At 41.2% G+C, this 26,309-nt stretch overlaps 1 protein-coding gene across 5 annotated transcripts in view; it reads left to right on the plus strand.

The window, feature by feature from the left end:
- The first annotated feature begins 371 nt into the window (after window positions 1-371).
- The window catches only part of DNAJC15 (DnaJ heat shock protein family (Hsp40) member C15), an 84,014-nt gene continuing 58,076 nt past the window's right edge, over window positions 372-26,309 (plus strand). For all 5 annotated transcript variants that reach the window (XM_086328849.1, XM_086328850.1, XM_086328852.1 and 2 more), the window contains exon 1: window positions 372-508. In XM_086328849.1, coding sequence (XP_086184975.1) covers window positions 404-508 — 105 coding nt within the window. In that variant the 5' untranslated portion in view covers window positions 372-403. The remainder of the gene's footprint in view (window positions 509-26,309) is intronic.

Raw genomic sequence — 26,309 nt, forward strand, 5'->3', positions numbered from 1 at the left:
TGGATGGGAGAATTGTGGTTTTAAACAGAAGTATGATCAGTAGTTGAGGTGTGTGTGTAGGGGAGCGGGTATGGGTGGGTCTTAGGGACTTTCGGGGAACTTCAGTCACTGCACTGAGATCTCAGGATGTCTCCTCGTGTGGCTCAACACCAGATCTAACATCAGATTGTAAGGATGCGGGGAGGAAGCTCCTCGGGCTTTGTCCCCGGAGGTCTGCAAATGGGAAACAAACGACTTGATGGCACAAGCTGGGTGCGAACGAGATACCCTGGGGCCGCGGCCTCCACCAGCGAGGCGGGCGTGGCGTAGGTGAAACCCGCGAGCGCGTCCCGGCCTCACTAGTTTGTCCCTGCGGCCGCCCCGTAGGCACCGCGGCGCTCCGAGGGTCCCGAGCCGCGCCGCCATGGCTGCCGGGGTCGGCGTCGCGCCCGCCGGCGATGGCCTGCGCTATTCCGGGTCCTTGCAGCCCCCCGCCCAGCCGTCGGACGCCGACCTCGACCGCGGGCTGGTGAGTCTTAACCGGAGCTGCCGCCGTTCTGCCGCTCCGAGCTGCCCGGGCACGCCCGCTGGCGCCCCCTGGAGCCCCGCAGGCCCTGCCCGCGCCCCTCTGCGCCCCTTTACCCCCGAACCGGGGTCGTCCCGGCTGTTCATCCATTCTGACCCACCCCTCGTTCATTCAGCGTTCGTGCTGCTCTGTGCCCCGCGTCGACGAGTCGGCGTGTTGGGAGACTCTCTGGTCCCTCAAGGAGCTTCCCCTCTTCTCGGGGAGACGGACCAGCACCAGGCGAGCAGTTGCTGTGTGACGAGCTGTGGGATGGATGCTCGCATCCTAGGTGGAGACCCCAGGCCAGTCTGTCGGGGCTCGAGGGTGAGAGGCCAGGGGAGGCTTCTTGGAGAGAGCGGTGTAACCTTCGGTGTGAAGCTAAGATCTGAAGATTGAGTAGCAGCAAACTCGGTGAGGAGGGAAAAGTGTTTCAGACGCCAGCAGTAGTACCTACAAAGTCGTAGCTCAGGGGACACAGGGCTCATAGCAAGGGGTCTCTTCAGGCTGAATTGTAGAGCTGGGAAAAGAAACTGTCCAGTATCAACATACTGCGAGCCACATGTGTTTTTGTTCCTTTTTGTTTCGGTTGGTCCGGGTCTTAGTTGTGGCACGTTGAGGCACGCGGGGTTTTTAGTTGCAGCGTGTGAACTCTTTAGTTGTGGAATGTGGGGTCTAGTCCCCCTGACCAGGGATTGGAACCTGTGTCCCCGGCATTGGGACCTCAGATTCTCAGCCTCTGGACCACCTGGGAAGTCCACCACATACGTGTTCTCAGATTTTCCCTAGTAGTTAAGTCGCTAAGTCTTGTCCGACTCTTGGGACCCCATGGACTGTAGCCCAGCAGGCTCCTCTGTCCATGGGATTTTCCAGGCAAGAATACTGAAGTGGGTTGCCATTTCCTTCTCCAGGGCATCTTCCCGACCTAGGAATCGAACCGTGTGGTCTCCTGCATTGCAGGCAGATTCTTTACCAACTGAGCTATAAGGGAAGCCCATTATATATGGATTTTTTGTAGCCATATTAAAAAGTGAAAAATAAGTAGGTGGATTTAATTTTAATAATGTGTTTTTATTTAATCCTGTATGTCCACAGTGATGTCTTGACCTGAAATCAAATAAACATTATTAATGAGATGTTTTACTTTTTTTTTTTGGTACTAAGTCTTTGAAATCCAGTGAAACTTACACTTTCAGGATCTTTCAGTTTAGACACATTTCATGTACTCACTTGCCACCTGTAGTTAGTGGCTACTTTATTAATCTGTGCTCTTCTCCTATGGTGGGTACCAGGACATGGAAGCTTCTGGTAAGCAACACATAAACAGGTAGGTGAATGCTGAGAACATTAGTACCATTTTGATGAGCTTTAGGGGAGAGACAGGTTTGGGCTACTGTAAAGTTCTCTCAGGCTATGTGTGAGAAGAATGGATTAATTGGAGAAAAATCTGGAAACTTGGCTCTTTTATCTCTTATTCACATCACATTCCATCCTGATCCCACCCACAGTAATGTGTCTTGCCCTTAGATACACTGCACTTAATGTCCTTACTGTTGGTTGATTAGTCATACACAGTCTTGTGACGTCTTTTATGTTGCCCTGTCATTTTCCAGAGTTTTTTTGTTTCTTAAGAGCAGAGCCTGGGTATTTTCTTCTGTGGTGGTGCTTTAGTCGATAAGTTGTGTCCGACTCTTACAATCCCATGGACTGTAGCCTGCTAGGCTCCTCTGTCCATGGGATTCTCCAGGCAAGAATACTGGAGTGGGTTGCCATTTCCTTCTCCAGAGGATCTTCCCGACCCAGGAATTGAACCCTGGTCTCCTGCATTGCAGGCAGATTCTTTACTAACTGAAGGATTCTTTACCAACTGAGGGAAGCCCTTTTGTTCTAGTAAACACTCAATTTGTGCGGCTTCCCAGGTGGCGCTAGTGGTAAAGAAACCATCTGCTGATGTGGGGGACGCTAGAGACCAGTTAGATCCTTAGGTTGGGAAGATGCCCTGCAGGAGTGCATGGCAACCCACTCCAGTATTCTTGCCTGGAGAATCCCATGCACAGAGGAGCCTGGCAGGCTACAGTCCATGGGGTCGCAAAGAGTGAAGCAGCTTAGCATGCACGAAAGAACACGCAACTTATTCTTACCTGATTAACTGATAAATTTCTGGAACAGAGTCAGATGGGCTGGAAAGGTTTCAGAAAACAATATGCTTTCATTCAACAGACATTTCTTGACCACTGCTGGATACCTACCAGGTATCATCCTTGGAATGAGTAAATGAACAAAACAGATAAAGGTTTGAAGTAGCAAACTCTTTGAGTTCTTGCTGTGTCTGATTCATGCCACACCGCAACCCTGTGAGCAAGGTCCTTCTCAGTTGTCACTTAAATGAGGAGACAGAGACTCAGAAAGTGGTAACTCATCCAGGGTACTTCACCTAATAAGTGGCAGACCTAGGTTCTAAATCCTAACGCTCTCTGTTATTTATTTGGTTGTGCTGGGTTTTAGTTGCGAAAAACTCTTAGTTGTGGCATGAGGGATCTAGTTCCCTGACCAGGCATTGAACCAGGGCCCCCTACATTGGGAGCGTGAACTCTTAGCCACTGGACCATCAGGGAAGTCCCCTAACACTCTTTCTACTGTGACTTGCTGACTCCTTAGAAATAAGGCTTTCTTTCTTTCTTTTTTTTCATTATTCAACTTTAAAAAGAAAATTGTAGTTGATTTACAGTGTTGTGCTCATTTCAGGTACATAGCAAAGTGATTGAGATAGATATATATATATATATTAGATTCTTTCCCCTTATAGGTTATTACAAAATATTGATTATAGTTCCCAGAAATAAGCCTTTCAGAATGGAGTGTTCTATCTGTGATATAAAGCAGATAAGATATTAGGTTGGGTAGAGCTCATCTCTTTATGGAGAATTGTAAAAATCTCAGTCCTGGACTGATTTGCAAGGCAATTGGAACCCTGTGGTATTTTGGAGATAGAAATAATAATGGTGATTTTTTTTTTTTTTTTTTTAACATCTGTAGATACTTCGGAAAAGGCATGTAGAGAATCTAAGCTGTCAGTCAGGAGACATCTTCAGTAGTCCAGGCACGTGGAGGCTAATGTGTAGGCCAGTGATTCTAAACCTTTCTAGCCCAGTGTCTCCTTTTTATAATGAATATGAAAGTCTCCTGTAATATCCTAAAGATTTATAGTCAATAAAAAATACCCATAAACATAATTTTTAAAAAGCAGTCTACTGCTCTAGTTGAAGCATAAAGTGCAATAAGTATTTTATTAGAAAATGACATGTCTGCTATTTAAATATGTAAGTGCTCAAGTATGATTACATTAGAAGACACAGTGAAGTACTGATCAGTTGCTGGCATATTGCACCAGGCCACAGAAATCATTGTGAGTGTGATGGCAAAAATGCAGGCTGATTTCAGATGTACTACACTGGCAGTTCAAATACCGTAAGTGCCATTGTCATCAACAAACTAATTTCTCCCAAGTTGTGAACAAGTTTTGGTTAAACCATGGAATCTTTCCTCAATCTACATGGTAGCTGCACTTCTGGAAAATTCAGTCTTCACTAACACAAATGTTATATGTAGTAAAGTCCTAGACTAAGATGGTCGTACGCAGGCTTTTCACCTACTCAGTGTCCAGTGGAGTCTTTTGAAACCTTAAGGGATCCAGTTCGTTGTCCAGTGATGTCTCATGCATTTTAGGACTGCTAGGATCAAGAGTTGCTATCCATCAAATACCCGCCCTCCTATCCCTTATCGTGACAACCAAAATGTCCTCACAGATTTTCAGAAGGCCCCTGAGGGTCTTTTCTGCTTTTGTAGGGAATCATTGGTGCAGGCAGTGACCCGTGATGAGGTAAAAGATAAGAAAGTTGGTAGTAGTAACCTTGGGGGAACTCAGAGGTCCTGAGAGTGATGGGAAGGTGACAAAAGGTGGTGTAACAAAGAACAGAAAACTTAGGTATGGGATGCATTCACTCATCTCATTGAAAATAGTAGAAAATAAAGTGTCAAGGAATTGAAGACATTTTTCATATCATTTTTTAAAAGGATGCAACTTATTTTAAAGTTTTTGAAATGTGTATCTGTAGTCATATATAGTTCTGTCTCAGATAAGCTTGGGGATTAAGAATTCATGTTCACTAGCCTGTTTGAGAGATTAAAAAGATTAACATATAGGCAGAAACACCTGTGTAATACTTTGAATAAAATATCTTACAATTAAATATTTCATAATCAGAGGTCACAGTCAACTTTGTTTTAGCAAAGCTGCTTCTCATGGACAAGTAGAAAGGAAACTTTAGATTTTAGAGAAGAATATGAACAATCTTTGAAGCAGTTTGAACCATGCTCAGTTTGTATGATGTGGTAGCCTTTTAATTTTAGTACTTTCCCAAAGAGCATTCCTCCTAGTGTTGTTGGGCTGGTGTAGCTAGCTTCCTGGGTGGCTCAACGGTAAAGAATCTGCCTGCCAATGCAGGAGCCACTAGGAGACATGGCTTCTGTCCCTTGGTCCCCTTGGTGCCCTGGATCAGGAAGATCCCCTGGAGAAGGAAATGCCAACCCACCCCAGTATTCTTACCTGGAGAATTCCATGCACAGAGGAGCCTGGCAGGCTATAGTCCATGGGGTCACAAAGAGTCAGATAAGACTGAACACACACACACACACCCTTTTAAGAAAATTAGCCACATATGTTTCTGTGCAAGCAAAACTGATACATGAAAATCAAAACATATCAAACATGAAAATTATCAGCTGCTTATTCATTACCCAAAAAAGACCACTTTTGTTTTTCAATTGCAATTTGAATTTAAAATATTTGCCTTGAAGCTTCACTTTGAAGAAACCATATGGATTGTCTATTATATGCCCATATTTTCAGCCTTGCCCTATTTCGTTGCTGTTCCTTTTACCGTAGAATAGTGTTCCTGTCACTGTATCATAAGAGGAGGCTAAAATGTAAGCTGCATGGACAGGGACTTTGCTGTATTTCCAGCATTTGTAATGGTACCTGATACATGGTAAGCACTTCAAAAATAAACTGTTGAATGAGTAATTGTTATTGTGGAATGGAAGGAGTTTATTTTATCCTACAAATAAAAATACAAGATTCAGCTTATCTGAAGTGTAGTTCATTACATCCCCTCTCCATACATGGCAATTCTTGTCTGTCACCTACCTTGAATAATGCCATCATCATTCTTTCTCTTTTACCTCCATCAAGATATCTTCAGTCCATAAAGATACTTATTCTGTAATTCCTTTTTCTCTCTTCTCACTATTGGTTTTTATCATCTCTACCCTGGCCTGTTGTAATAGCCTTTAAAAACAGGTCTTTTTGCTCTGATCCTTTATAGTTTTAAACGTCACACTGCTATCAGTTATTTTTCTATACTTCAGGCCTAATTATAGGACTATAAATTTTTTAAATTATTTTACCAAGGTCCTTTTTATTAATTTACCAAGGTCCAAACTTTCCATGGGTTTCCACGGTGGCTCAGTGGTAAGAAGGAACCCGCCTACCAATGCAGGAGACGTGAGTTGTATCCCTGGAGAAGGAAATGACAGCCCACTCCAGTATTCTTGCCTGGAAAATCCCACGGACAGAGGAGCCTGGTGGGCTACAGTTCATGGGGTTGCAAAGAATCGGACATGACGTAGCGAGTAAACAACAACAAACTTCCGTGGTAACTGTTTAAATTGTATAAATATACCATTGTGATCTACAGGAGTCTTCATGAACTGACCCCTAAATAAACTGAGTTACCCAGCCCCATTTTCCATTCTCTGTTTGTACCCTGAGCTGTGACTTTACCTACTGTAGTTTTCTCCTCATCTGAAATTCTTTGCCTGCCAAACTCCTTTTAATTTTTTAAGACTCAGGTTATTGATGTGACACCTTGCCTGACTCTAGTCCCCTAGTAGAATAAAGTTGTTTCATCCTCAGTACTTCCTTAGAAAGTCATACAGTTTTTTATTAAATTATTTCTTATATCAAAATTATTTGTTTATGTATAAGCACCTGCGTTGTGAAGTCTCAAGAACTCACCTGCTTCTGTGATTGGCATTACAGTTGACCATGGTAGTCACTTAGTTGCTTATTTAAAGAACAGCTGTTAACTTTTATTACTACTGAGTGGCTTTATAAATAAACAGGGATGTTTAGTTCCATATACTTTTTTAAAATTTTAGTTTATTTTTTGGCTGCACTAGATCTTGGTTGCTGCATGCGGGCTTTCTCTAGTTGTGGCGAGCAGGTTTCTCTGCTTGCAGCAAGCTGGCTACTCATTGCTGTGGCTTCTGTTGTCGCAGAGCATGGGCTCTGGCACATGGGCTCAGTTGCCCCATGGCACCTGTGATCGTACCAGGCCCAGGGTCATGTCCCCTGCATTGGCAGCTGGGCTCCTAACCTCTGGGCCACCCAGGAAGTCCTTGGGTTCAACATATTGATGAGTGTGTTCTTTCTCTGGTGGATTTCTCCTTTATGTTAACTAAGGGAGAACAAGGGTCTGTATATGTCTTGCTCACTACTCTTTTCCCCAGAATTTAGCACAAGGCCTGGCATAGATGCTAAATAAGTGTGTATTTATAAATAAATGCTAAGTGAACTTTCAGAGAGTGACTGGTCTCCCATCTTTGCTTTCTCCATCACAACTACTTTTTTGAGGCTGAATACTTTTTTACTTTTATTTCCCTCTGGTACAACTATTATCTATCTTGAACTTAAATGTTGCAGTCTCAGGATAGAAGTTTTAGCATTTTATAACACTTTGAGGCAGTTTGTATTTATCTAGAAGGTGATTTACTGCTTATGCTGTTTTGGAAGAATAAAATGCCTTAGGGAATTTGTACACAATTTTTATGCTCCACCATCCCCTTCTCGCCCACCAGCAGCAGCGGCTTTGCTGGAGTGCACTGTTTTCCCTGTTCTCAGAAATGCTTTGATTCATGATAGCGGAACATTTAAAGTAATTTTTCTCGGTGTGTGTGTGTTTTGGTGAATATTTGAAACTAGTTGATGATAACAGATACCTGACTTGTCCCACCTGTTGACTTGCTGGCATTATTTAAATAGTGCTTCTTCTCTTGGAAATGTGTCTTTTAAACTAAAATTAGATATTCTTTACAGGCAAAGACAGTTTTAAAAATCTTTACTCTCTCAGTTCTCAACGTGTTACCAGGCATGGTTTATGCTCTATACATTTCTACCTAATGATTAACAGAGGAATGAAACAACTAGATGAAAGAAAAATGGAAGATTAGAGGACATAATGAATAAAAAAGACTGTCATAAATGAGATTCTCTGATTATTATTTTTTTTAATGGTAAAGAGACCATGTATTAAATGTCAAGTATAGTCAGAGTATACATATACTCTGACTTCTCCTGATGTTGCTTTTCAACTTTTGGGAATTGATGCTTCTGATAACATAGTTAGTCTCCAACTCTGTTTTTAAAGTCTGTCGATGCGCTTCAGTTTAATCGTTCTTCTGTAACACCAAGTATGTGGAAGCTGTGTGCTGGGTGTGTCGGGGAGGTGAGTGAGCCAGCCCTGCCACCCTCAAGGTTGGAGGGCAGCCAACCTCTTTTGTAAAAGGCTGAGTAGTAGTTTCGGTTTGAGAACCTTATGGCCCCTGTCAGAGAATTTTAAGTAGAAGTTTTAGTAAGTGCCATGTTGTTGTTAAGGACTTCCCTGGTGGCACGAGCAGGAAAGAATCTGCCACCTGAGTTTGATCCCTGGGTCAGGAAGATTCCCCTGGAGAAGGAAATGGCAACCCACTCCAGTATTCTTGCCTGGAGAATCCTACGGACAGAGGAGCCTGGGGGGCTACCGTCCGTGGAATTGCAAAGAGTCGGACACGACTGAGTGCCTAACACTACGTTGTTCAGTCGCTAAGTTGTGTCTGACTTTGCAACCCCATGGACTGCAGCACGCCAGGCTTCCCTGTCCTTCACTGTCTCCCAGAGTTTACTCAAACTCATGTCTACTGAGTTGATGGTGCCATCCAGTCATCTCATCCTCTGTCACCCCCTTCTCCTCCTGCCCTCAATTTTTCCCAGTGTCAGGGTCTTTTCCGGTGAGTAGGCTCTTTGCATCAGGTGGCCAAGGTATTGGAGTTGATACCAAATTTGTTGATACCTTATTTATATTCCCACTTGGCATAACTCATTCCTTCCGTTTTAGAAAACTTGTGATATTCTACTGTTTAGAAACAGCTTAGAGTTGTTGACTGCTGTACTCTCATTTTTAAGTGTCAGTGTATCTATTTCTGGCACTGCTTATTGTCTATATTCTATCAATATGATAAAGTTTTTTTAACTGAGATTTTGTGGAGGATTTGTCTCAGGTGCTTATAGTATAAAATCACTTTTGGCCAGAACAAAAAGTGTGACCATGTGGGATCTTCTAAAGTCTTTTCTTTATTAATAATCTTTCTTAATATCATTAATAAACTTTTTTCTGAGTTTGTTTCTCCTTAAACAATGCTTCTCAATCTTTTCAACCTTTAATAAGGTACAAATTTTCATACCTGTCTCCTGCCCCCATATATTAATAATATTTTTTATTTTTGATCATTGAATATATACAATTGAGATAAAAATGCTATGAATGTATTGAGTTCATAATATGCAAACAAATAGGGAGGAAATGAACTAACTTTTTAGTGAATGCTATTAATCAAACACTGTTATATTTTTCCACTTCTCATAATAACCAGTGAAGTTAGATACTACTTTTTGTCATTTTACTCATAAGAAAACTAAGGATCAAAGTGGTCAATTAACTCTCTCAAGGTCATAGAGCTAGCAAGTGACCAGACTAGGATATGAAACCAACTTTAACTTTAAAAGTCCTTGACTGTTTTACATTACCATATTTTTTCCTGTTTTTACTTTCTGTTGTACATATTTTTTACTGTTCCATCATTTAGAAATCAGAAATTGATGAAATTCAGTTCCAAAAAATGATATACAGTCTTGGTTTGGGGGGTAATTTTTAGAGCCTTCAGAAGCTTCAAGATGTGTTTAAAAATTCTTAAATTTCAAAACAGAATTAATTTCATTTCATCTCAACTCAAAAAGGAAGAAAATAATACTGTATTATGAAACTTAAGCTAAAAGCATTGCTACTTTCAGAAATTATGGCCTTAAACTAAAAGACCCTATTGTAAAGGAGTAAAAGTAGCTTTCAGAAAATGTTGATTTCCCAAGAAAAAAGAATAAGCAAATTGCAAGGTGTTGCAGGTAAACCAAAAGAAAGAGTTTAAGGACTACTGGCCAGGGAATTCAAAGTGGGCATAATAAAAGACTAAGAGTACATGACGGGGGTGGTGCTAGCAGGAGACACAGCCATCACTCTTACAGTCAGGGGAGGGATAAAATTAAGGGATTAACTTCTCAAGGATCAAAAGGGAGATACCAAAGATCAGGTGTATTTGTTTTTATTGAAGAATTTGTTTTTAAAGTTTATTTTAAAGTAGACAGGTCAGAGGGTTTTCTGACTGGAGAAGTTAGTTATTATTAATAAACCCCTTGGCAACCACTCCAGTATTCTTGCCTAGAGAATCCCATGGATGGAGGAGCCTGGTGAGCTCTGGTCCATGGGGTCACAAAGAGTTGGACACGACTGAAGCAACTTAGCGCACCACTGAGTGGTGGGCTCATCCCAAGATTTTTCTTTTTTAATAACCTTTATTTTTTCCCCTGATTTTAAAAGAAACGATTGTATAATATCATATAGTAATCGAAATAGCTACCATTTATTGAATGTTTACTGCATGTAAAAATACAAGGTGACGTATCAGATCAGATCAGTCACTCAGTCGTGTCCGACTCTTTACGACCCCATGAATCGCAGCACGCCAGGCCTTCCTGTCCATCACCAACTCCCGGAGTTCACTGAGACTCACGTCCATCGAGTCAGTGATGCCATCCAGCCATCTCATCCTCTGTCGTCCCCTTCTCCTCCTGCCCCCAATCCCTCCCAGCATCAGAGTCTTTTCCAGTGAGTCAACTCTTCGCATCAGGTGGCCAAAGTACTGGAGTTTCAGCTTTAGCATCATTCCTTCCAAAGAAATCCCAGGGCTGATCTCCTTCAGAATGGACTGGTTGGATCTCCTTGCAGTCCAAGGGACTCTCAAGAGTCTTCTCCAACACCACAGTTCAAAAGCATCAATTCTTCAGTGCTCAGCCTTCTTCACAGTCCAACTCTCACATCCATACATGACCACAGGAAAAACCGTAGCCTTGACTAGACGAACCTTTGGTGGCAAAGTAATAGTAATGTCTTTGCTTTTGAATATGCTATCTAGGTTGGTCATAACTTTCCTTCCAAGGAGTAAGCGTCTTTTAATTTCATGGCTGCAGTCACCATCTGTAGCGATTTTGGCACCCCAAAAAATAAAGTCTGACACTGTTTCCACTGTTTCCCCATCTATTTCCCATGAAGTGATGGGACCGGATGCCATGATCTTCGTTTTGTGAATGTTGAGCTTTAAGCCAACTTTTTCACTGTCCTCTTTCACTTTCATCAAGAGGCTTTTGAGTTCCTCTTCACTTTCTGCCATAAGGGTGGTGTCATCTGCATATCTGAGGTTATTGATATTTTTCCCAGCAATCTTGATTCCAGCTTGTGTTTCTTCCAGCCCAGTGTTTCTCATGATGTACTCTGCATATAAGTTAAATAAACAGGGTGACTATCTATATACAGCCTTGACGTACTCCTTTTCCTATTTGGAACCAGTCTGTTGTTCCATGTCCAGTTCTAACTGTTGCTTCCTGACCTGCATACAGATTTCTCAAGAGGCAGGTCAGGTGCTCTGGTATTCCCATCTCTTCAGAATTTTCCACAGTTCCTTGTGATCCACACAGTCAAAGGCTTTGGCATAGTCAGTAAAGCAGAAATAGATGCTTTTTTGGAACTCTCTTGCTTTTTCTATGATGCAGTGGATGTTGGCAATTTGATCTCTGGTTCCTCTGCCTTTTCTAAAACCAGCTTGAACATCAGGAAGTTCACGGTTCACATATTGCTGAAGCCTGGCTTGGAGAATTTTGAGCATTACTTTGCTAGCGTGTGAGATGAGTGCAATTGTGTGGTAGTTTGAGCATTCTTTGGGATTGGAATGAACACTGACCTTTTCCAGTCCTGTGGCCACTGCTGAGTTTTCCAGATTTGCTGGCATATTGAGTGCAGCACTTTGACAGCATCATCTTTCAGGATTTGGAATAGCTCAATTGGAATTCCATCACCTCCACTAGCTTTGTTCGTAGTAATGCTTTCTAAGGCCCACTTGACTTCACATTCCAGGATGTCTGGCTCTAGGTGAGTGATCACACCATTGTGATTATCTGGGTCGTGAAGCTCTTTTTTGTACAGTTCTTCTGTGTATTCTTGCCATCTCTCCTTAATATCTTCTGCTTCTGTTAGGTCCATACCATTTCTGTCCTTTATCGAGCCCATCTTTGCATGAAATGTTCCTTTGGTATCTCTGATTTTCTTGAAGAATTGATGTATATATATGTCCTAATTCATAAAAACTCAGAGCAACCCGAGAGGTAGGTTATTATTAACCTCATTTTACAGATGAAGAAACACTGGTATCCCTGGAGAAGGAAACAGCAACCCACTCCAGTATTCTTACCAGGATAATCCCATGGACAGAGGAGCCTGGTGGGCTACAGTACATGGAGTTGCAGAGAGTCCGACATGACAGAGGATTGTGCACAGAGCATGAAACGCTAGTATAGAGGTTAAGTAACTTGTTCAGGGTTACATTGCAGACATGTAGAGAGCAATTCAAACCATGTTTCTCTGAATTGCAAAGTCTGTGATACAAAGTCTTTGTTTCAGTGAAAAAAGGTAATAAGAATATATAACTACTGTTAAATGTTTTGGTTTATAGGATTCCATTTTTTTTTTCCTGGTGTATATGCTGACCCTTCTGTCTTGTAACTTTTATTCTCTACCATGGTCTGTAAACATTCCTCAATATATTATTTAATTGTGGGTGCACATTTTTGATATGCCTTTGTTTATTTAACTATTCTATTGTTGGGTATTCAAATTGTTTCCAGTTTTATATATTACAAATAATGCAGTGATGCATATTCTCATGTAGACGTTTTTATGCACCTCTCTGTTTTCTTAGCCTAATGACATGAATATGTTTAAGGCTGTTGATTCCTAGGATGAAATTAACAGGCTGTCCCAACTTGAATTTGCAGCATCAGTTTGAGAATGTTCATTGAACCACTCCCTTGACAACCTGTAAGGCTTTGAGTTATTAGCTAAATGGATGCCTCTCTTTATTAATGGCCTTTATACTGGACTGTGACAGATTGCCACATGGCCCTACCCAGAAGTTGAAGGAGGTACTGGTAATTGTACTTTCATACTTAACAAACTGGTTGGTTTTATTTTAAATGTAGGACTTTTGGACATACAACTTCCTGTTGGAGGATGAGGGAAGGTAACATTTTGTGGGGTGGGGGGGGGAAATTGTAAGCAATGGGGACATCAAGAACCAGTGCTAGGGTCTAGTTTGACATTAGATAATTGACACTATTTTCTCTAGGTAGTTTATAAAACTACCCAGTAAGTGGTTGTGCAAGACTTCTTAAGGCTTTTGTGAACAGGCACTGAAGTCAGATAGGGATGTTTCTTTGAGTATGAACTCACACTGTAAACATAATTGAATGCTTTTTATAGTCTATTAAAAGAGTGTGGAAGTAGTTTTTAATTGTTGCTTGAAGACCTAGGCTGTGTCTGGGATTAGGGTACCTGCGTTCCAGCCCCAGGGCAGACACTGATGATCATTGCTACATCTCAGACATGGCATGTGACTATTTAGGACCTGCATAAAAGGAAGGAAGTAGAGTGGGTTTTGACTAGATATTTTCTGTTATTTCTTTGAACTCTAGAAATGCCAACAAAACATTGGACAGCTTAAGGAAACTATTAAAAATAAAACAGAAACTTTTTTTGTATAAAAGTATAATGTCTCTGTTCCTAGCATATCATGTGTACTTCTGTTTGCACCTTTCAAAAGTCAGATAGAAACGGTTTCCAGAAAGAGACAATAAACAGGTGAATTGGCAGAAGTGTGTGATTGTGTGAGAGGAAGAGAGACAGGGAAGGCTCACTTGAAGGCAGGCTAAAATAGTTTAGAACTTCGTTTAGCATTTAGGAATAGTGTAGAACTCAATTCAGGAAGTTACTGGACAAAAGTAATCTAATGGAAGTACAATAATAAAATGATACAGGATATCAATGGGCTAAAAAAGTCCCCTTTCTCCAAATTTTAGAAAGTAGAATTAGGGAAACTCCCTAAACCTGAAAGAGTTAAATTTAGGGCCATTGAATAAAATAGCAGTGATGAACAAGTTAAACTAATTTCAGTATATGTATGTGTGTATGAAAATCGCTCAGTCATGTTCGACTCTGTGCGACCCCATGGACTGTATAGTCCATGGAATTCTCCAGGCCAGAATACTGGAGTAAGTAGCCTTTCCCTTCTCCAGGGGGTCTTCCCAACCCAGTGATCGAACCCAGGTCTTTACCCACTGAGCCACAAGGGAAGCCCAAGAATACTGGAGTGGGTATCCTACCCCTTCTCCAGCAGATCTTCCCAACCCAGGAATCAAACCGGGGTCTCCTGCATTGCAGGCAGATTCCTTACCAACTGAGCTATCAGGGAAGCCCTAGAACTAAATGAACCTTGAATTGCTCAGAAGACCAAGCTCTTGAGAGTGGGTATATCTGAAGCTTCAGGCCAAAGAACTCCTCTCACTGATAGACTTGACACATCTGGTGTCAGGAGGAATGAGCATGGATGCAAAGCCTGCCTGAGTTCTTACTTCCTAACATATCTTCCAAACACTGCAGTCATCTTTCAGTATCATTCTCATTTAATTTTTCTAATTAGAATTTGGTTTGTCCCTTTTTGGCCTGTCTGCTTAGGGTTATCATCTTGAGATGATTCCTATTGTTAGATAGATGGACGTTGACCTTATATTTTATAAGTTGTCCTGATATTTGAAATATTTCACAGGTTACTGGTATAATCTGTATTTAACATATTCTGTAGATGACCTCTGCCCTCTAACACACATGTATATTCAGTTGCAAAGACCTAAGGTCATGGTGGGGCTTCTCAAGTGGCTCAGTGGTAAGGAATCCACTTGCCAAGCAAGAAGTGTGGATTCGATGCCTGGGTCAAGATTCCCCTGGAGAAGGAAATGGCAACCCACTCAAGTATTCTTGCTTGGGAAATCCCATGGACAGGGGAGCCTGATACAGTCCATGGAGTTGCATTAAGTCACACATGACGTAATGACTAAACAGCAGCTGTAGCAGCAGCAAGGTCACAGTGAGTTAGGGCAGAATCTGAATCAAGATTGAGGTTTCCCAGCTTCTAACCTTTGTTCTCGCCTGTATCCTTCCTTTTCCTATCCTCACCTGTATCCTATCCCTCAGTTTTATCTTGACTCTTCTCAGAAGCCGTCTATGATACAGAAGCAGAGTCCTTAGCAACTGGCCATCTGTCTAGGGGCCATCTACCCACACATTGATCCATTCAGTCAGTTGACACTAACTTTTATTTAACCCATCATATATTCTAGGAATACAAAAATGAATAACGCTTGCTTCCTGCTCTCTGGAGGCTCACAGTTCAGTAAAGGAGACAAGTTATGAAGTTGTAATCTGGGATCACAGTAGACAAATAAACTGGGATGTAGAGAGACAAGGGAGTTTGAATAGAGGAGGGGGATTCAACAGCCACTGGCATTGATTTCTTTCATATTTGGAAGTTTACTTGATGCTGCTGCCTATCTAGAGTAGTTCTTTTTTTTTTTTTTTGCTATTTAGTAACTGATGTATAAAAATAGATTTAAGGGACTAGATCTGATAGAGTGCCTGATGAACTATCGACGGAGGTTCGTGACATTGTACAGGAGACAGGAATCAAGACCATCCCCAAGAAAAAGAAATGCAAAAATGCAAAATGGCTGTCTGAGGAGGCCTTACAAATAGCTGTGAAAAGAAGGGAAGTGAAACAGTAAAGGAAAAAAGGAAAGATATACCCATTTGAATGCAGAGTTCCAAAGAATAACAAGGAGAGATACGAAAGCCTTCCTCAGCAATCAATGCAAAGAAATAGAGGAAAACAATAGAATGGGAAAGACTAGAGATCTCTTCAAGAAAATTAGAGATACCAAGGGAACATTTCATGCAAAGATGGGGTCAATAAAGGACAGAAATGGTATGGACCTAACAAAAGCAGAAGATATTAAGAAGAAGTGGCAAGAATACACAGAAGAACTGTACAAAAAAGATCTTCACAACCCAGATCATCACGATGGTGTGATCACTCACCTAGAGCCAGACATCCTGGAATGTGAAGTCAAGTTGGCCTCAGGAAGCATCACTATGAACAAAGCTAGTGGAGGTGATGGAATTCCAGTTGAGCTATTTCAAATCCTAAAAGGTGATGCTATGAAAGTGCTGCACTCAATATGCCAGCAAATTTGGAAAACTCGGCAGTGGCCACAGGACTGGAAAAGGTCAGTTTTCATTCCAATCCAAAGAAAGGCAATGCCAAAAAATGCTCAAACTACCGCACAATTGCACTCATCTCACATGCTGCTAAAGTGATGCTTAAAATTCTCTAAGCCAGGCTTCAGCAATATGCGAACAGTGAACTTCCAGATGTGCAAGCTGGATTTAGAAAAGGCAGAGGAACCAGAGATCAAATTGCCAACATCCTCTGGATCATAGAAAAAGCAAGAGAGTTCCAGAAAAACATCTATTTCTGCTTTATTGACTATGCCAAAGCCTTTGACTGTGTGGATCACAAGAAACTGTGGAAAATTCTGAAAGAGATGGGAATACCAGACCACCTGATCTGCCTCTTGAGAAATTTGTATGCAGGTCAGGAAGCAACAGTTAGAACTGGACATGGAACAACAGACTGGTTCCAAATAGGAAAAGGAGTATGTCAAGGCTGTATATTGTCACCCTGCTTATTTAACTTATATGCAGAGTACATCATGAGAAATGCTGGGCTGAAAGAAACACAAGCTGGAATCAAGATTGCCGGGAGAAATATCAATAACCTTAGATACGCAGATGACACCACCTTTATGGCAGAAAGTGAAGAACTAAAGAGCCTCTTGATGAAAGTGAAAAAGGAGAGTGAAAAAGTTGGCTTAAAATTCAACATTCAGAAAACTAAGATCATGGCATCCGGTCCTATTACTTCATGGGAAATAGACGGGGAAACAGTGGACACAGTGGCTGACTTTATTTTTTTGGGCTCCAAAATCACTGCAGATGGTGATTGCAGCCATGAAATTAAAAGATGCTTATTCCTTGGAAGGAAAATTATGACCAACCTAGATAGCATATTAAAAAGCAGAGATGTTACTTTGCCAACAAAGATCCTTCTAGTCAAGGCTGTGGTTTTTCCAGTGGTCATGTATGGATGTGAGAGTTGGACTATAAAGAAAGCTGAGCACCAAAGAATTGATGCTTTTGAACTGTGGTGTTGGAGAAGACTCTTAGGGTCCCTTGGACTGCAAGGAGATCCAACCAGTCCATCCTAAATGAGATCAGTCCTGGGTGTTCATTGGAAGGACTGATGTTGAAGTTGAAACTCCAATAATTTGGCCACCTAATGCGGAGAGCTAACTCATTTGAAAAGACCCTGATGCTGGGAAAGATTGAGGGCAGGAGGAGAAGGGTACAACAGAGGATGAGATGGTTGGATGGCATCATCGACTCAATGGACATGGGTGGGTAGACTCCGAGAGTTGGTGATGGACAGGGAGGCCTGGCGTGCTGCGATTCATGGGGTCTCAGAGTCAGACATGACTGAGCGACCGAACTGAACTGATGTATATATATATATCTATCTGACATCCTGATGTGTTAGCGGCTATGGTCACTAATGCTATCTTTACATGAGCAGTGGTGAAAAAAATCTAATAAGTTCTAAAAGAAATTAGATAAATTTATGAATAAATAAATAGTTTTTGAGAACTCACATGTTTTGTTTTGAGATTGTGAATCAGTTTGTAACCTTTGTGAGATGATCTTATTAATCTGTATCTCTACCCCTAGTACAGTGCCTGGTTTGTAGTCAGCACCCAGATTAAATGTCACAAATTCAACATTTATTTATCTTGAATGAGTCAAGGGTTATGCCTAAAAGCAGTATTTTCTGGTTCTGAAACACAGCAGAAATACGTATCATTCAGGGTTCTCCGAAGAAACTGAGCTAAGTTGTTTGTATTACTTCTAAAGGAATCAGCTTACCTAGTTGTGGGAGCTGGCAAGTTTAAAATCTGTAGGGCAGGCCCACAGGGTGGAAACCTTCAGACGGCAGCTCATTCTTGAGTAGAATTTCTACTTCCCCAGGGAAATCTCAGTTTTTCATCTTAAGGCCTTTCAACTGATTGGATGAGGCCACTTGCATGATCAAAGAAACCCCTTTCCTTAATAAAGTCAGCTGAATATAGATGTCAGCCTGATGTACAAAATACCAATATGCCAACACCTGGCTTGGGATTTAATGGACTGACCTGACACGTAAAATTGACACATAAAATGAACCATCACAGTATCCTTGGGTTTGAGAACTTGAAGCCGAATGTGCAGCTTGGTTTGGCAAACCTATGATGAGCCCAGGGGCTCCTGATGCTCTGCAGGGCCACCAGGACTAGGCTGGTACTGAGACAGGACTTTCTGACTAGTCACATTTAATGTGAACAAAGAATACCTGCTTGTGTTACTAGAGACAAGGTTCGTATCATTAGGTCCCTGAATGAATGCACAGCAGCACTTTCTCACAAGTTACAGCAAGGATTTAAGTTTGGGGAACTTGTTGTCAGTTACATTAGAGAGTGGAGAAGCACTCGCTTGGCGTGAGCCTAGGGTTTTGTTTCTGACTGTCTTTGCTTCCGGATGTTGTTGTTTTGATTTGTTTCTGTTTTGCCCTTTTATTTCCTCTCTAGTCATGCTGTAGAAATGAATGCTTGCCTCTGGTTTAAAACAAGTGACTTTAACATTGAGCAAGTAAGATGTCACTAGCATTGTTTTTTCTCTTTTACTTAGGTTAAGTTTTTCACTTCAATTAGTTACAGAATTGGTGTTTTGAGTAAAGTGCAGGTGTATTTGTTTTGGGCAATGTAATGGTAAGGGCCAGGTAGATTAATGTGGATTGGTCCAATTTAGATACGAAAATCTGTGAAATTCATGTCAGCTTGAAATTTTAGGGAAGGATAATTGTAAAAAAAATAAAAATAAAAATTCTCTTCCTAAATGTCTTTGTATCATGTCTGCCCCTCTTTCTGGAATATAAATCCTCTCCTTCTTTTGATCTGCATGTGCAATACCTCTTTCTCCAATTCTGCTAATTTGCCAGCAGTCTTTCTTATTTCTTCCCTTTTTTCTCCTTTCCACTTGCTGTTGTTTAAATTCAAAGAGCTTTCTTTGGAGAAATTGAACCAAGTAATGAGGCCACATAAAACACCGAGTTCAGCAGAAAGTGATTTGCTTGTGATTAACCCTTGAGAATTGAACCACTGCCAGATAACGAAGAATGCAGTTTGAGACAACCTGCTCACTCTTCTTTTCCATTAGTAGATGAGACCCTTTCTTCCCCAGGTGTTAGGAATTCATGTACAGCTTTGCTCAGGTTTAATTTATCAAACTCAGGGTGGCATGTTTTTAGAAAAGCAAGACCAAAAGGGAGCTTATGACAGCCCTTCCCTCTGCCCCACTTCCTCCTACAGACTTTCCAGCAAAAGGCAACTGCATTCCTCCAGTTGTTTAAGGCAGTAACATTGACGTCTTTCCCCAAGCTTTATTAAAGTATAATTGGCAAATAAAACTGTGTGTATGTATGGTTTACAGCATGATGATTTCGTAGACATATACATTGTGAAATGATTACCATGCTGCTGCTGCTAAGTCGCTTCAGTCGTGTCTGACTCTGTGCCACCCCATAGACGGCAGCCCATAGGTTCCCCCGTCCCTGGGATTCTCCAGGCAAGAACACTGGAGTGGGTTGCCATTTCCCTCTCCAATGCATGAAAGTGAAAAGTGAAAGTGAAGTCGCTCAGTCGTGTCCGACTCTTAGCGACCCCATGGACTGCAGCCTACCAGGCTCCTCCGTCCATGGGATTTTCCAGGCAAGAGTACTGGAGTGGCAGTGATTACCATAATTCAGGCTAATCAACACATCTGTCATGTCCATCACATTGTTACTTTCTGTGTGTATATATGTGTGAGAACACTCAAGTTTCCTCTTTCAGCAAATTTCAAGTGTAAAACTTATTCATCTAACAGGAATTTTGACCCACATTACCCCATTTCACCCACTAATCACTGTTCTACTCTCTGCTTCTATGAGTTTGACTTTTTTTTAGATTCTACATATATATGTGAGGTCAATCAGTAATTTGTCCTTCTGTGTCTGACTTTATTTCATTTTGTGTTATGGCTTCCCTCGTGGCTCAGACAATAAAGAATCCACCTGCAATGCAGGAGTCCTGGGTTTGATCCCTGGGTCAGGAAGATCCCCTGGAGAAGGGAATGACAACCCACTCCAGTATTCTTGCCTAAGAATTCCATGGACAGAGAGGCCTAGTGAACTACAGTCCATGGGATCACAAAGAGTTGAACACATCCTCCAGGTTCATCCATGTTGTCACAAATGCTAGAATTTCCTTCTCTTTATGGGTGAGTAATATTCCATTGTACATGCATACCACATTTTCTTCGTTCATCGTCTTCTCTTTCCTTTATACCTCACATCCAGTCTCTCTCAACAAATCTTATTGGCTTTATCTTCAGAATATATCCAGAATCTGACCACTTCCCCCCAACTTCATGGCTAATCACTTCGGTCCAAGCTATCACAATCTCCTTCCTGGATTATTTTAAATGACTCCTAGCTCATCAGTGCCTCTGTCTTTGACATGTCTTTTCTCAGCATGACAACTAATAACCATTTTAGAATTGTACGTATGAAGTCTTAGGCCTCTTAAAACACATGGTTTATCGCACTCAGAAAAACTGAAGTCCTTATGCTGATGCTAAGGCCTGACGCAACCTGCTGTCCATGTTGCTTCTCTGCGCTCATTTTCTGTTCCTCCTTCTCTCCTTTCTTTGTGCGTGCTGGCCTCCTGAGTGTTCGCGGGCACAGCAGTTTATACACGCTTGCCTTAGGGACTTCGGATTTGTTGCCTCTGCCCACAATGGTTTCTCCTTAAATACTGACATGACTACACTTTCTTCCTATTTTTCGCCACCCAAAAGTCACCTTTTCAGTGAAGCTTCCTCTGTTCACTAATTTGTTGCTTTCATTGTATAAACACACGTGAATTCTCTGGTCGCTTCATTTTCTCCATTGCATGTATCACTTTCTGTGTATATTTTTCTGATTTCTGTTGTTTGTTGTCCGTCTCTTTGAAATACTCAGAGATGGGAGAAAGCCTCCAAATGGCTGAAAAAATGCCTGACTTTTTTTATTGGGAGTTTTGGTATTTTTCTTTGTTTAGCAGTTCAGTTACTCCTCCTTATTTCTCTACGTGGATATGTGAATTGTATTCATTTAAATTTTTGTAATGAAATTTACCTGGCACAGACCCTTAATTTCATCTTCTTTGTCTTCTGTGAGACTTTTGTATGTATTTACCTGGTCCAGGATATTTTGAAACATGATTATGTGTTAATTTCTTAATTAAATTTAACTGTCATTTTGCATTATATTTTCCCATTTCAATCATAATTCCATTCATTAGCAGACACCAATACACAGAACAAATAATACAAGTTCCAAAAGGCATCTGGGTAGTGAGGATGTTGCTTAAGATCATTTTCATCCCTTTATATTAATTTTTGAGAAACTGTGTGTGTGTGTGTGTGTGTGTGTGTGTATGCTCAGTTGTTTCCACCTCTGTGACCCCATGGACTGTAGCCTGCCAGGCTCCTCTGCCTGTGAAATTTCCCAGGGAAGAACACTGGAGTGGGTTGCCCTTTCCTTCTCCAGTGCATGAAAGTGAAAAGTAAAAGTGAAGTCGCTCAGTCGTGTCCGACTGGCAGTGCCCCCATGGACTTCGGCCCACCAGGCTCCTCCGTCCATGGGATTTTCCAGGCAAGAGTACTGGAGTGGGGTGCCATTGCCTTCTCCTATTACTAACTACTTTGTTAGACTGAAAATCTAGAGATAAGCAGTCCCTACATCCAGAAGCTCACATTTTAGAAGGGGTTTAAAATAGGTAAATCAGGGGAAAGGTTGGGGGAGGGATAGGTCGGGAGTTTGGGATTGGTATGTACAAACTGCTGTATTTAAAATAAAATGCTTTTCCATTAAATAAATAAAACATATGTCTAATTCTAAAAATAGAGAAAGGAATAGGCAAACTATTATTATTAATAAAGAATGTGCTATGTACTGTAATAGAACTGCTAAGTATTGGGTTGACCAAAAGTTTCGTTTGGGTTTTTCTAACAAACGAACCTTTTGGCCAACCCAGTACCTTGGGGTCACTGAAATGTTTTACTTGAGTGAAGAGATGGGTGATGAAATGAGGTGACCTTAAAGCTGTTTGTTGAAAAATAAGCAGGGATTTTCCAGGAGGACTGAAAATAGAAGAACAGGAAGGATTAGGAGTGAAAATGTGAGAGTGAAGGAAGGACTCACAGACATCTGCCATGTGTACACGGTGTATCGGCTGCTCTTCATGATCTTTTCTCATTATCATTTTGAGCTTCCTGTGATGTATATTTTCATATTCCCATTTTATAGATGAGGAAATGGGCCTAGAGACATCAGCTTAGGGTCCCAGATTTGGTCAAGATTGAGTTGAAATTAGAGCCCATACCTGATTAACTCTGAAGCCCGTGGAGTCTCCATTCAAGGCTGAAGGGATGAAAGACTGAGGAAGTTCATGCTTGCTTCACAGATGGAGACTGCAAAAAGTAAAGTACAGTAGTGGCAAAGAGGGATGGGGAGTGCTGTGAGTAAAGGGTGAGGGAGAGGGCGAAAGCCCAGCCAACAGCGGAAACCGTAGTTTTATAGTGGTGCTCTTTAGCGTAGATGTAAGACTTTTCTCCAGCCAGATTTAGCAGTCTAGGCAAAGGATTCTTTATGGTAACTCTCCAACCATTTTGAAATCAATCAGCAATTTCACTGGGAATATACTGTTTGTTAATTTATGCAGTGCTGTTATACATACGCTTGGACATTTTAAAATCTAAAATATTCATGTGTTGTTTGTAGTCATAGGGGATGCAGCGAAAACTATGCTGTTTGGCATTTTGAGAAATATCTGAAGTTGTCATGAATTTTTAAAACTTTTAATTCAATACCATTAGCCAGTAACACATACATTTGTTATGTGCATACATATCATCTTTGTTTTCCCTGGTGACCACGATAGGATTGCTAAAAACCAAATTTCCAAATTTGGCATGAATAGAATTTTTCTGTTTTCCTTATATAGACCACTTTCCCAAAACACTGGCCTAGACCAGTTGTAAAATAATTAGTGGGTAGAATTTTTACCTGACTGTAACTGATCTAAATTTTAGATATACATACCTTTTTTATAAAAAAGATCAAGTTGTTATAAATACGTGCTAGCATAATTTTACGTAGGAAAAAAAAATGGATCTAAGAATTCATTTAGATCTTTTACTTGAAAAATGTTAGCTACTTTTCCAGCCCTCTGAATCTTCAAAGAAAATGTTACAAAACTAAAACTTGCTGAAGACAGTCTTGTGGATATTTAAAACCAATGAAAACACCTTGTGTGGCATCTACATTTACCATCTACTGTCAAGATTGCTGGGAGAAATATCAATAACCCCAGATATGCAGATGACACCACCCTTACGGCAGAAAGTGAAGAGGAACTAAAAAGCCTCTTGATGAAAGTGAAAGTGGAGAGTGAAAAAATTGGCTTAAAGCTCAACATTCAGAAAACTAAGATCATGGCATCTGGTCCATCACTTCATGGAAATAGATGGGGAAACAGTGTCAGACTTTATTTTTTGGGGCTCCAAAATCACTGCAGATGGTGACTGCAGCCATGAAATTAAAAGACGCTTACTCCTTGGAAGGAAAGTTATGACCAACCTAGATAGCATATTCAAAAGAGAGACATTACTTTGCCAACAAAGGTCGATCTAGTCAAGGCTATGGTTTTTCCTGTGGTCATGTATGGATGTGAGAGTTGGACTGTGAAGAAGGCTGAGTACCGAAGAATTGATGCTTTTGAACTGTGGTGTTGGAGAAGACTCTTGAGAGTCCCTTGGACTGCAAGGAGATCCAACCAGTCCATTCTAAAGGAGATCAGTCCTGGGTGTTCTTTGGAAGGACTGATGCTAAAGTTGAAACTCCAATACTGTGGCCACCTCATGCGAAGAGCTGACTCATTGGAAAAGACTCTGATACTGGGAGGGATTGGGGGCAGGAGGAGAAGGGGACGACAGAGGATGAGATGGCTGGATGGCATCACTGACTTGATGGATGTGAGTCTGAGTGAACTCCGGGAGTTGGTGATGGACAGGGAGGCCTGGCGTGCTGTGTGATTCATGGGGTCGCAAAGAGTCGGACACGACTGAGCGACTGAACTGAACTGACTGACTGACTGATCTCCTACATATGTACGATACCTATGGCAGTTTTAGCTCAGGCCAGAGTACACGTGTATACATATCTGTCCTTTTAAATCACACTGCCTTATTTCTTTTCTTTTTAGCACATATTCTAATTTTCCAAAGTCAAAGAAATAGGAACATTTCTCTAGTTTCTATAAAAACACAGGCGTAGCATGATGTCAGTCTGGTTGCATGAAAGCAGTTTTGGACATTTAACCTGGCTATTGCCTGGTTGGTGGAAAATTACAGTACTAGTGTTACTAACCCCATGCCTCATTCTCCATTTTGCTTTTAAATGGTCTTTTCAACGTTTTGTTCTGTTACTGACAATTTAATTTTGAAGCATCATTGTTTAAAAAACATTCAAAATAGAAATTGAAGCACATCATTGTGCTTGACACTAGATCAAATATGGTGTTGTGTCTATAAAAGAAATAAAATAGATCCTGTTAGCCTGACGGTACAATACGAACATTTAAATAAATGTGAAATAGCATAGTGATAAAGCAAATGTGAAATTTTTTCAACAGTGGTAAAGTAGAGAAGATGTTGATGGAATTCTCTATTATTTACACAATTATGCTAAATGAACCATCGGCTATTTCCTTTTTTAAACCTCAGTTAGCTTAGATGTAATTTTATACTTTAAAAAATTTAAGGACAGATACAGGTATGGTTGAGAGTTCTCTGAACTACTTGGTTAGATGTCAGATAGACTCTCTTGTGCCTCCTGCTTCCTGTATTTGTAGTTAGATGGTTACTTTTTTCTGTTTGGGTCATTCACATATATGAAGGGTTGGGGGAGCTTGTTGTTATTGTTGTTTAGTCGCTAAGTTGTGTCTGACTCTTTGTGACCCCGTGGACTGTAGCCTGCCAGGCTCCTCTGTCCATGGGATTTCCCAGGCAAGAATAATGGAGTGGCTTGCCCTTGCCATCTCCAAAGGATTTTCCAGACCCAGGGGTCAAACCCCTGTCTCCTGCTTGGCAGGCAGATTCTTTACTACTGAGCCACCTGGGAAGAGCTATCTAAATTCATGTCTGAAAAAAAATTCCATTAACTTTTTAGTGAATGAAAAACTGTTAGGTAGTAAATAAATATTCTTTTCTAGGAAACAAATGATATTCTTATTTTGGACCATTTGAGGTTCAGTTCAGTTCAGTTGCTCAGCCGTATCTGACTCTTTGCGACCCCACGAACTGCAGCACACCAGGCCTCCCTGTCCATCACCAACTCCTAGAGTTCACTCAAACTCACATCCATCGAGTTAGTGATGCCATCCAACCATCTCATCCTATGTCGTCCCCTTCTCCTGCCCTCAATCTTTCCCACCATCAGGGACTTTTCAAATGAGTCAGTTCTTCACATCAGGTGGCCAAACTACTGGAGTTTCAGCTTCAACATCAGTCCTTCCAGTGAACACTCAGGACTCATTTCCTTTAGGATGGACTGGGTGGATCTCCTAGCAGTCCAAGGGACTCTCAAGAGTCTTCTCCAACACCATGGTTCAAAAGCATCAATTCTTCGGCGCTCAGCGTTATTCACAGTCCAATTCTCATATCCATACATGACCACTGGAAAAACCATAGCCTTGACTAGACGGACCTCTGTTGACAAAGCGATGTCTCTGCTTTTGAATATGCTATCTAGGTTGGTCATAACTTTCCTTCCAAGGAGTAAGCGTCTTTTAATTTCATGGCTGCAGTCACCATCTGCAGTGATTTTGGAGCCCCCAAAAATAAAGTCTGACACTGTTTCCACTGTTTCCCATCTATTTCCTATGATGTGATAGGACCAGATGCCATGATCTTCATTTTCTGAATGTTGAGTTTTAAGCCAACATTTTCACTCTCCTCTTTCACTTTCATCAAGAGGCTTTTTAGTTCCTCTTAACTTTCTGCCATAAGGGTGGTGTCATCTGCATATCTGAGGTTATTGATATTTCTCCCGGCAATCCTGATTCCAGCTTGTGCTTCTTCCAGCTCAGCGTTTCTCATGATGTACTCTGCATATAAGTTAAATAAGCAGGGTGACAATATACAGCCTTGACGTACTCCTTTTCCTATTTGGA

Source organism: Bos grunniens, chromosome 12, assembly GCF_055505025.1.
Source record: "Bos grunniens cultivar Pamir isolate PY7600 chromosome 12, Bosgru_T2T1.0, whole genome shotgun sequence".
NCBI classification, from domain to species: Eukaryota; Metazoa; Chordata; class Mammalia; order Artiodactyla; family Bovidae; genus Bos; species Bos grunniens.